Source organism: Ptychodera flava, chromosome 16, assembly GCF_041260155.1.
Source record: "Ptychodera flava strain L36383 chromosome 16, AS_Pfla_20210202, whole genome shotgun sequence".
NCBI lineage: Eukaryota > Metazoa > Hemichordata > Enteropneusta > Ptychoderidae > Ptychodera > Ptychodera flava.
Genome location: NC_091943.1, coordinates 25,158,903 through 25,171,315, shown reverse-complemented (window position 1 = coordinate 25,171,315; position 12,413 = coordinate 25,158,903). Strand labels below are relative to the sequence as shown.

Genomic DNA, 12,413 nt, shown 5'->3' with positions numbered 1-12,413 from the left:
CAGTTTGCAACAATTGATGGCTCTCTTAGAAGTGTTGTCCTATCTACACTTATGGCCCTTAAAGATACTCGTTACGTTTGACAACAGTCACACACACATGCTTTCATTTTTATGAAAACAGAATGTCCGCCCATTTATTTTGGAAAGCGACCATTCACTTTTGTTGAGTCATCACGGCCAAACTTTGATAAGCAGTTTCAGTCCCGACGAGAATGCATATTCAACAAAAGCATTACATATCATATACAATGCATCCTGTTGGTTAGGCAAATACTTTGTATTTCACATACCTTATAGAAAAAAGTAGAACATTTAATATTCTTAAGCGACAAAAAAAGTGAAAATTGTATTTAAGTCGCAGCTACTGTACCTTTTAATTTTGATCCAATTAAGTACTTACCCTTTGACCCTGCTCTAGATATCCTTGGCGTCGTGAGAGTCGGCCTTCATATTGACTCACGTACGTCTTGGCGGCTCTAATGAGTTAAAAAACGAGCACAACTACTTGTCAGCTCATATCAAGAAAATGAAGTCATCCTATAATATTTTCAAAATGGCTGTGAACATTTCACAGCATTTCGTAGTGGGAAAATGGATTTATTTTCACCTCGAAAATAAATCCCTGAATTGTTTGCTGTCGTCTCATTTTCAAGATATCTAGTTCGACTTGCAGATTACTGTCAAAACTGGCATATACTAATTCCTTGTGGATGTTTAGCGTGAACGGTTGCTATCAGCATCTCACCTGTTGCACCAGCGACGGCTTGTTAATTGCTTCTAAAAATATTTAACAGAACAGCGCGCGCTATTTCTCAAATGACCACACATTATAATGGATCTCGGATATCAATGATCATAAATAAAGAAAAGGTACATTTTAATTATGTTTTCACCTTCAGTAGGTTTATTAGGTTTAGTCTTATTTTGTACGATGCTGTCCTTAATTAACGAGTACACACAAAACGGCATTGAAAGCAAATCTTTTGACTTGCATTGACACATAACGAATGATATGTGGAACGCTTAACCGAAAGGCCAACCTCAACCTAGGACTGTCAGTCAACTTAAGCATATATTTTCCACGTGTGTGCGGAATCAAAAAAGGTAACCAGCGGCATATTCGACGTTAACACCGACAAGAAGCACGACAATCTGCCTGTGGAAATGTGGTGGTCGAGAAAATGCATTGATCAGAAAGTGAGCGACATCAAACGACACAAAAGTACCAAACTGTGCAATCAGTAAAATGTCCCTCCCAAGAGATCACTCGGAATCTTGAAATAATCCAACAATGACTAGCAACATCACAAGAGTTGGAATACAAACAAACTATAAAATATGTGTTTGTTACAAGCTGCGGCATTCGTGCGATTTTCCCGAAAACAATATTTTGATCAGTGAACAAAGTGGCTAGCGGCACATATGGGCAGACAACAATGCAATTTATTCAATCCTGCATACCGTTTGGCATATGCATAGGTTTGTTAAACAGGGATTTTATAGGTGGCCATGCGATACTATTAATCCCCTTTGAAAGGCCCTGTGTCGCTGATGGGTAGTGAATGTTGCTAGGCGCCGAAACAATCGAACGTCCGCAGATGTTATAAACCTGTCTTGGTTAGCCAATATACAATATAGATGTTTCATATAAGCAAAAGCAACGTCGCACCCTCGGAAACTTATTAGATTACTCGGAAAACAGAGTATGCGTGCACATCATGCATCTTGCATGCATGCATGCTTGCTTGCATAGATAGATAGATAGATAGATAGATAGATAGATAGATAGATAGATACATACATACATACATACATACATACATACATACATACATACATACATACATACATACATACATACATACAGACAGACAGACATACATACATACATACATACATACAGACAGACAGACAGACAGACAGACAGACAGACAGACAGACAGACTTACGTTCGTACGTACGTACGTACATACATACACACATACATACTCACGCATAGATATTAGGAAAGAGAATTAAACAGACACATTTTACTGACAGACAGACATCACGGCAGTCCCGGTGATAATAGCAATGAAGAAAGTGTTTTATAATGACAATGCCTTGAAACACTTGTTTTGAGATATGTAAGATATATAATACCTTGAGAGCTAAAAATGGTGCAAAATATTTTACGACATGACAAACACAATATCTATTTTGTTAAAAACTTACTGGATGACGTTTTTCTTTGTTTTCATCTTCCATGGCTGGTACTTGACCTCTTTAAGAATCCTTTTCTGTTTCTGGACATACTGGAAAATTTGGGCCTGGTTTTCAAGTTCAGGTGCTTCATCTTCAACTTGCATATTTCTAGCGATAAAAAAATATCAATGTCATATAGTCTGTCTACTGTACCTGCATGTATGTATGTATGTATGTATGTATGTATGTATGTATGTATGTATGTATGTATGTATGTATGTATGTATGTATGTATGTATATGTGTATGTGTGTGTGCGCGCGTACGTACGTATGTATGTATGTATGTATGTATGTATGTATGTATGTATGTATGTATGTATGTATGTATGTATCTATGTATGTTCATGTTTTATCGCGTCCATTTATTGATCCTACCGATCCACTTCAGATCTCAATAGTATCTATCTATCTATCTATCTATCTATCTATCTATCTATCTATCTATCTATCTATCTATCTATCTATCTATCTATCTATCTAACTAACTAACTAACAAGGCACATAGCAAAGAAAGGTGATTTTGTAATTTTAAGACTTGGAGAGGCAACGTTCAACACTTTTTGAGAAAGCATAACATTCATTCATTCATAGAAGTATAAACTATAAACACGCGCTGTATCGACGGCACTCTTTCATTTTTTGTTCCATTAATATTTGTAGCTGCGCTTTCGAAGTACAAACCCCGACATTTTATGCTTAGTTACATTCTTTCTATTGTCTGGCTATGAATACTACGCACGCATTGACCGCCCATTCTCTTTTTGAAAAATGATAAAGGACCTTTAATAATAAAATTGAAATTCGGAAGGGTGGTGATGATTGCACTGAAAGATTTAATCGTGAACGCTAATTAAATGCCGTTTATTGTTTGTGTTAAATTTATATAAATGTGTCGGGACAATGTCAGTATCTCAGTTAATGTCCTCGACAAAAATAAACAAAAACAGTTTGTTGACAAGGCAACGCCCGCCAGATGGTGGATTTCGAGGTCGGACTAATCAAAGTACAAGGTAGCCCCAACATTTCTATAGAGTTGATCTATGGTGTCGTTGAACCTTGTCTTCGGAGCTCTACAGTCATCGATGCAGACGATCACATGGCAAAAATGAGCCATCATCGATTATCGTCTAAACTACATCATCTTGGAGACAAGCGATTGTCCTACATTGCAAAACACCTTTGTTAAATCAGTCGATGTATGAGGTGAAGTGAGTGAAACTTTGAGATCATTTTCAAGAAGGCTATAGAAATATAAAAATACAATGCGATCGTGTTTTTCGCATACTTTGAATGACTCCTGAGTATAGTAACAAAAGAAGCTAAAATATAGCGAGATCGTACTTATCCTATTCACAAGGGGCAATTCATCTCTGATTGAACGAAGCCGCGCCCCAAAACATAGCAACACTAACATCAGGGACAGGTTGCCGGCGTCATGTGACTACGTGAAGATTGTAAATGTCAAATGAAAGTTTTTGCAGCAGACTAAAATAAGAATAACGAAGCGTTTTACGTTTTATTGGATTTCATTCGCTAGAAGACGCCAGACTTTCTCGGAAACAAAAATTAGTGATAAAATATCTATGCTGGCTTCTGAATATCTATGCTGGCTTCTGAGATGATTTATCGTTTATAATATTCGAGTTACTATGTAAAAAGAAAGTATTCTAGCTACAAACAGGCAAATTGACTGTTGACAAATACTATGCTGAATAAATGATCAGTAAAAGATTGAAAATGGTAAACTTCCTAATTTCAACCTTTGCGTACCAAAGCTGAAGGGGAGAGAAATAACAACGCAAATAGGTAATGTTGTTGATTCGTGTCGCCTCGTGCGAAATTTTATTATTAATAGCTAAGTTTGTGTTCTTTCAGGTTCACATCGTGCTCGGCCAACGCGTTTGGTGTGTTCTCCGCTTCAGTGTTCAGCGCTACCAAAGTGTAGCTGTTCAGGTTCACCGACCACAGCCATTTGCACACATACAAATTAACTACAAGACCTGCATTGACTGTCTTCCTGTGGAACCATTTTATAAACAGCGTCTTCAAGGAACGTTAAGTTTCAAAATTGAAAACAACACTCCGAAAATCATATATAAAACGCCTAAATGTTGCCGACATGATAAGATTAGGCAATGTATGAATAAAAGATGCGTGATAATCATTCATTGTTTTATGATGTAATCATAAATGATGGGACGTATTATCCCTCATAATTATACGAGGTCGTAGAATACTTAAAACTACACAAAAGTACAAAATGCCATGATTCACGAGAAATCTGTACTTACTTGAAATCATCGATATCAAAGGTATCGTCGGCGTTTTCACATTTGGATTTTTTCTTTTTCTTCACGCTTTTGTTGTTTGCCTGGGTCAGAGTTTTCCTCCGTTTTCTGAGCTGCACGAAGACTTTGTACACGTCGTCCTCATCGGCCTCATCTTCGAACTCCGACTGCGTTGAGTATCGTCTACCCGCTTCCTCTATCTGAATTGCCGACATTTCGTCTCCTGACCAGTGAAATCAAAAAATGGAAAATTTTCAGAGAAGTGGAACATGTTTTGGGATATGCATGTGCCCTCATTTGGTATTACATGGATTTACATGCATATCGCGATTGTATTACTGAAATGAATCATGGACGAGCTAAATTTTAATCGTTTTGTCAAAACTACACGAAAAATACTAGTATTTAAACAAACAGCATGGTACAAAAAAGATTGTTAGCGATACACAGGAAGAACTTTGGTCAGAGCTGTGAATGTTTCAATACCATGCACATTTATGAGCGTATTGCGCTGAACGTAAATAAAACGATTTGTGGCCATTTGTTGAAAAGAGTCGCCCGCTGTGATATGTTTTATGGCATTTATTGGATGAGTTTTCACTGACATACTAGAAGGAAAAGGCAACACGGCAGTCACATCAGAAATTCAGGTATAACATTCTAACTCATTTCACATCAGTTATTTTTATGCAAATGTAATGTTTAATTGAATGAAAGAGTTGTTCATATCAAGACGAGATGGGTTAATCCCTGTACGCTGGTAAAATTTAAGACATTTTTCTTTGTATGTCTCATCCGTCCTTAACAAACGGAGTTACAGTGGATTGAAATACGGGCAGCCCCGCACACTTGCAGAGCTATATCATGGATTAGTTTGCCTTTTGTCGATCTGAATGCATCATTTGCAAAGATAACACTTAATAACGCGCACATATTTTCGTTCGAGGTACAAACTTTTGTAGACCTCAGTCGTTGCCGACAACGCATTTCAGGGAATCAAAGTAATAGTGAATTGTGACGAAGTACCCCTCTTAACGTGCCATCTGTCGCAAGACGCTGATTAACTGCACTGGACTAAAAAAGTGCAATGCAGTTACGCAGAGAAGAAAACTCGATACCCATGCTATGTTGAAACTCTACCTCAGTCGTAATTTTAGAACTGTTTTAGTTCTGACGTAAAGCCATTTCCACAATGCATATATCAAAACATGTGGCGGCTCGTCCTAGACAAACACGTAAGGTTATTGCGAAAAATGTCAAAGATGCATAATATACCGCCCAATTGTGTCATGTATTATTTATGAAAACATTCCAGATACTTGTCTGCGAATCACTGTAGAGACGTTTTGTACCGAAATTGCCGGAATAACATCACGAAATGGTATCGTTTATCGGGTACAATGTCGTAAATGAGTGAAGTACGTCCTATATTTCTCAAAGTATCGGTATGTTCATTCCACCATTCATTTATTTTCAACCAAAATAGCAGTTAACAAAAGATGTGTTGCGTTTTATCAAGCAGGGAAGCTGACGATCGCGCATCCCGCATCGCAATATCGCAACACGCAATCGGGTACAGTGTCGTAAATGAGTGAAGTACGTCCTATATTTCTCAGGGAAGTATCGGTATGTTCATTCCACCATTCCACTATTCATTTATTTTCAACCAAAATAGCATTTTACAAAAGATGTGTTGCGTTTTATCAAGCAGGGAAGCTGACAATCGCGCATCCCGCATCGCAATATCGCAACACGCAATTCAAAAAACAATGGAAATTTGCCAGAGAAAGCCAGGTAGTGCTAGGTTTAATGTGAAATAATTGTACTTTTCAAGTTTGAACCAGGCAACAGCCATGCCTGTTGCCATATCTAGGAAGCTATCTATCATACCAAGCGATACTAAGCAATTTGAATATTTGCTAGACAGCTTGATCACTGGTACAGGACCGACTCGCAGTTTGCTTGGAATCAGCAAGTAGCTTCAAATAATCAATTTTGCTGAATGTCAGTTAGTTATTGAATTCACTTCTGTGTGAATCCAGCTACATATAGGTCAAAATACTTCACAGTTGAACATGCATACTGCAATCTTTTACTTATTCGCTTCATTGGCTTTGAACGACTCCAGCATGTTACACTGCTTAAGTGTAACTCTCTGCTTGGTTCCTTGAGGTGGTATGCGCCTCGAAAGTGAAAGACTTTTGCTCAAACTTTACTCAAGAAATCTTTTAACCGTTCTATTCAAAATCAAGAATTAAAATCGGGGGTCACCGTGCAAATTTCAGTACTAGAGAACCCCTTTCTTAACTAGATGGAAAAAACTAAAATTTCGAATTTTGACAAAGTAAGCCGGTAAAAAGTTTTCATATAACAAGAGCTTTAAAATGAGCCCCACAAGTAGTTGGCCTATATCAAAAAATAATTGTAAAATTTGAGAGTCCGAATATCTGTCCCCGAGGCGCGTTCTACCTTTAAGAAAACGCTTTTCATCACATCATTATTTTCTGGAGAAATCGTATTTGAAATTCATATTGCGCATGTGCGAGATCAGAGTCGAATGGGCGAGTTGCAAAAGGCATTTCCAGATACAAGAACACTGAAACACCAGCTTTGTCCATTTTCGAAAAAAGAAAAGTAAAAATAATCCGTCGACAAAAGTCAACTAGTCTAAAACAAATGATGTGTCAGGAAGAGAATTAACATAAAATTGATCGGTTGTGTAGCGTCCTCATCTGCCAGAATCTAACCCAGCAGTCAACGCTCTTAAATAATCCTGCAATGTTGATTTATATAAGATCTCTAATATTGCTCGTAAATATTTAAATAGGTCATTTGTAATGCGTTTTGAATTTAACGATCGATTCGCAGACGTTAATATTTTCGAAAAGTGAATAACAATACTTAAAGTATTACATCGAGCATACCCCCTGACTTTTCGAGAAGTGGCCCTTTCGAATCACGTGACTACAAATCCAAACACCATAAACTGGCGTACGTGACTCGACTGGAACGTTGCCTTCCGTCTGAGCTCTCGGATGTGAACGAGAAGAGCAGACGACGTCACGATATTTCAGTGTTGATAAGCGGTAGAAATGCGTTGTGAAGGTAAAATGCGCCTTGGAATGGAAAGATTTAAATTTTCGTTCAAACTCTATGCAAGAAAACTTTCAACCACTCTCTTTCAAATTTGAGAGTAAAAATCTTGGTCACCGTGCAAATTTTGGAACTGTGGGAACAGATGACCATAAATTTACCGATATTTGAAATTCAAAAAGGCCGCCATACCTCTGCTAATAAATGATTTATACTAATTTTCGATTTTCATGAAACGAAGACGATGAAGAGTTTATTTACTCCAAGAGATTAAAACTGAGCCTCCGCAAGATATCGATCACAACAGGTATCGTGAAAATTTCACAGTCCGAATATATTCTATATTAAAATGAACCTGGTCGATGTCTGAGTACGGCGAAGGGAAAGAAGTATAAGGACTGTCATCAGACACTCGTTTTGGTCACGTCAATAAATTGGATGTCTTCAAAAAATCCACCGGAATTAGTATTTTTCCGTCACGCGATACAATGACTAATCGATTTTAATAAATAATAAATGTGTCATGCATGTACATTTCATTGTGTTTATCAGACGTATATGGATGACATTAATATTTGTCTCCATGTTCATTTCTCGTTGTTTATTTTCCAGTTATTTCCGTTCTGTCTCGTGTTCTATTCAACAATCCACCAAAGTAATGTTCAGTTTAGTTATCCTGTTTCGTCCACTTTTTTTAACAAGTTCATGTTCAGTGGAGATAGACTATAAAATTGTATCGAGACGCGTCCTTTGTGTTACTTTCTAATGACGTCTTTTAGTCTGTTTATAGTTTTATAGATTGTCTTAATAACTGTGCACAAAATTTATGCGCAATGCAGAGGACCAGGCTATTGTGTTTCGGTGACATTTTAAGGGTGTCGTGTTGCTAAAAATACTAGAAGAAAACAAACTCCGATTCATGTCCACAAAAATTTTAAAGAAGAATATAGACAAGGGGCGACAACTGAAATATTGACAATATCGACACGGTTTTCGTTTCAGATAACAAGTTTATTGTCTGTTTCACCTTTGAGTATTTTGAAAATGCGTGCAAAAGTATTGGCCTTACTAACCCAGAGCATCCTGACATTTTTTGGGGGAACACGTTACTGTTGGCAAGTGAATTCTCTTCCGTTTTACAATTCAGTTGTCAACGATATGAAACATGTCTTTACACAGGCGGCCCAAAAATTATTACTGAGTTTTTCTCACAGTTTTCTCTATCATTTTCTCTCCTTTTCTTCATGCTCTGACTGATCGGAGTAAATAAAATAAATGGTTATATAACCTAACCTAGCCTCTGTGACTCTTTATTTATTTTACACCCCATTACAAGGACGTATATCTCTCATACACACATGTTGTAATTAATTAGTCAACACAACTAATTATACTAATCCGTGGACTTATCAGGGATTTTACGGGTTGGTCAACATCGCGAAAGATAGGAAAGGTTACTAATTTCATTTACATCTCTATCTTTGCAATGTTGATCAACTCTTGATAAGTCCACGGATTAGCATAATTAGTTGTGTTGACTAATTAATTACAAGATGTGTATATGAGAGATAAACGTCCTAGATTATATAACAGTTTATTTTATTTACTCCGATCAGTCAGAGCATGAAGACACAGTCCCTATATCCATAGAGGGACTGTGATGAAGAAAAGGAGAGGAACTGATAGAGAAAACAGTGAGAAAAACTCAATAATAAGCTCATTAATACTGTCTGGGTGGCCTGTGGTCTGTATTGACGAGGTGAACACTCTCAATTTCGATGCGGTTTGGTGAGTAGAACGAGGAAGCGTATTTTGCACAAATGGAACACAGCTTGAAAATACTTGGAAAGTAACAGTCACTAGAGCTCAATTAATGAGTGGACATGACCACGATCCCCGAAACATGAAGTACGCCGCTAGACTGCGCACCAACGCCAATAAGGTCAACAAAAGTCGGCGATCAACAAAGGGAAAGGCAATATGACACTTTCAGTACGAGTTGACACGAACAAACAAGAACAAATATTCTTCGTTTGCTGCCCAGCTCCATTCGCTATACGATGTTGACAAATGGCGTGGCTTCCGTGGATCTCAGTTTACAGGTCATGTGCCTTTTATTTGATCGTGGCAATCATGCATATAGAAGTATCTTGAACAAGGCTTATCAGCAAACACTTAGAATTGTATTTTAGGGTTTATTCAGTAAATACTTTTGGGCTTTATTAAATTAGATCGGTATGGTTTAAGTTTTATAATCCATTCCGTATCACCTTATATCTGCAATGCCAACACTTCCCTTTGTTACAACTAATCCGTTGCCAGATAAATTCTTCCCAAATCTATGGAATATTACAAACATCGACAAGATACATGCGCCACTTTCCTTGATATTTTGCGGAGATCTCTTTGTCCCTTAAATTCAAATTTCCAGTATAAATAAAATAGCATGAAGTTCTCCAACACAGCGTTGAAACCCTCTTTTAGTTGTTATTGCCTGTATTGTTGACGAGCACGTCTCCTGGATTTGTACAACATAGGGATGAAAGAGCGGAATCCCTATATGGAGGTACGATAATCCACTCTCTAGCACTATTGGCCGAGATCCTTTTGAAATGAGCCGCCAGGTTGCTCATATATGCCAGGCTTCGCTCAGCATAACTGTGTGCCGAAATTTCAAAACTCACTACCTACAACTGGTACCTGTCATATATCTGAAGCGAAGCAGATCTCGTTTTTATTGTGTTTCACTCACTAATTAAAGACTAGTCCTTTATGATTTTGTAATGAGATCAAAAAAGATGTTCATTTCCAATTGTCAGTGTCGCTTATCAACATAGACATTGATTCAATCGGTATGTTGATTTGTGTCCATGGCAACATACGTTTTTGAATAACGCTGAAAAGTCAAAGTCATCTTACGTTTCATGTTGGCCGGAATACTTTCATATAACTGTGACGTATATATTACTCGACTGTAACATATGAATGAACATTAAAGTGTTTATTGTTCAATTTATTAGAAGGCCTGATTGTCTGGTTTCGTCAATAACCATAAAATCGCCTTTGATTGTGATGTTACGGTGAAATTAAACGTGTTAGCAATAACTTGAATGGATGAACGCGCTAATTGACAGACGCGTGCCTTCTTGGCTGCATCTATCAGTCATCGCATCTATCAGTCATCGCACTCCGGAATTTGACATTTTGTGATGAAACGTGAAAAACGATGAAAAAAGTAAAACTTCATGTCATCTGATTGAAAACAGTTCAACTCGCGAAACTAAAACATTACAAAAATTAACGAAATTGATTTATGTGTCCTTTTCCCACATTTCGAAAAAAATAACATGTTGTATGGACATTTAAATGGGACACTCGGTTAGATAAAGAAAGTTTCACAACCCAATTACTTACTATTGGAAGCCCAGTATACATAAAGCTATGTAATATCGCTGTGGTTGAGTTTTCTACGTTTCGTGATAGCTTGTGTGTAATGTGTTTGTGTATCAATTGAACTTCTGATGTGAGGAGGGATAGCAATCAAATATGCAACAGCCTAACTCAGTTGTGGAACAACCCTTTTCAAGAAATGGGTAGTCAGGGAGTGGTTTACATCGCTGAATTTTTTGTTAGGTCAGCAGGTATCGTAGGTTGCGAGTTTGAACCTGACAAAAATGTTCCTGGATGTTCAACTGATTCTAATGTGCATAAAAAAACCTTCAGTGGCGCAGTATGACAGGTAAACGCAGATGATGGATCGAGTCATTGTGAATTCACTTAATTTTCAAGTTCACAGCAGAGTTCGGCTCAATGCGTTTTCGATGAAAGAGTAGGGGGTGAGATCTTTTCCACTGAAGGAGTTGATGAAAAGGCCAGTATTTGAACAAATTTGTTTCGTGTCGGCATCTACAAGGGAATACTGAAAAACAAGCGAGAGTCATTCGCAATGAGAGTTTCTTCCACTACGCAGGAGTGTTTGTCACGGTTTAGACGGGCGGAATTGATGTATGCGTTCATGAAAGGTCGGTAACGCGTATAACGGTACTCACGTTTCGTCGCCGTTGCCATAGTAACCTCTCGACGTTTAACTATCTTCAACAGATGTTGTTTTTAAAGATCATTTCGGACTGAAATATAAAACATAAGTTTTCGGTGAACAGGAAAGCCATAAAGATTCAAATATGAGCGCACGATCACAAAAATTCAAAGAAAGCTCTATATATTTCAATATAACAAAGGTAAAAGAATAATTCAGGAGGGCATTTTCTACTTCATGGCTTTGAACTCTGACTATTTAGATTTCATGTACGGTCTCTGAGCCGGAGAAAGATGTGATGTAGTTTTGAAAATTCATGAAATGAACACTTGGCTGTATTTCCAACTTCGTGTAAGTACTTTGTCCCAAATTACATGTCATATGCGTTCTGTAGGATTCTGGCACTAACAGTTAATCGGATGTTCCTCAACACATGTTCCTTTTATACAGAGAGAAAGAGATTAGTACAGTCTGGTTTTTGAGGTTTTAGCCTATGAATTAAGAAAAGAAAATTTGCAATTCACAAATGGATGTGTGAAAGGACAAAATGAAAAGTAATATTTCAGAGACGTCCTTGAACATTCTCTCTCTCTCTCTCTCTCTCTCTCTCTCTCTCTCTCTCTCTCTCTCTCTCTCTCTCTCTCTCTCTCTCTCTCTCTCTCTCTCTCTCTCTCTCTCTCTCTCTCTCTCTCATTCCACAGTACAAGATCATAATTTGGCTAACTTGTTCATTTATCTGCAGCGTGGCTTT

The 12,413-nt window shown here is 37.6% G+C and overlaps 1 protein-coding gene across 2 annotated transcripts in view; it reads right to left on the bottom strand.

Annotated features, from left to right (window-relative positions):
- Positions 1–12,413, bottom strand: part of LOC139114406 (transmembrane channel-like protein 1) — a 54,128-nt gene that overhangs the window by 26,653 nt on the left and 15,062 nt on the right. Inside the window, exons 2-5 of one of the 2 annotated variants that reach the window (XM_070676125.1) lie at positions 11,676–11,753; positions 4,537–4,756; positions 2,215–2,352; positions 401–476 (exon numbers count right to left, since the gene is read on the bottom strand). In XM_070676125.1, the coding sequence (XP_070532226.1) occupies positions 401–476; positions 2,215–2,352; positions 4,537–4,756; positions 11,676–11,694 (453 nt within the window). In that variant the 5' untranslated portion in view covers positions 11,695–11,753. The remainder of the gene's footprint in view (positions 1–400; positions 477–2,214; positions 2,353–4,536; positions 4,757–11,675; positions 11,754–12,413) is intronic. The other variant, XM_070676126.1, reaches the window with a different exon arrangement.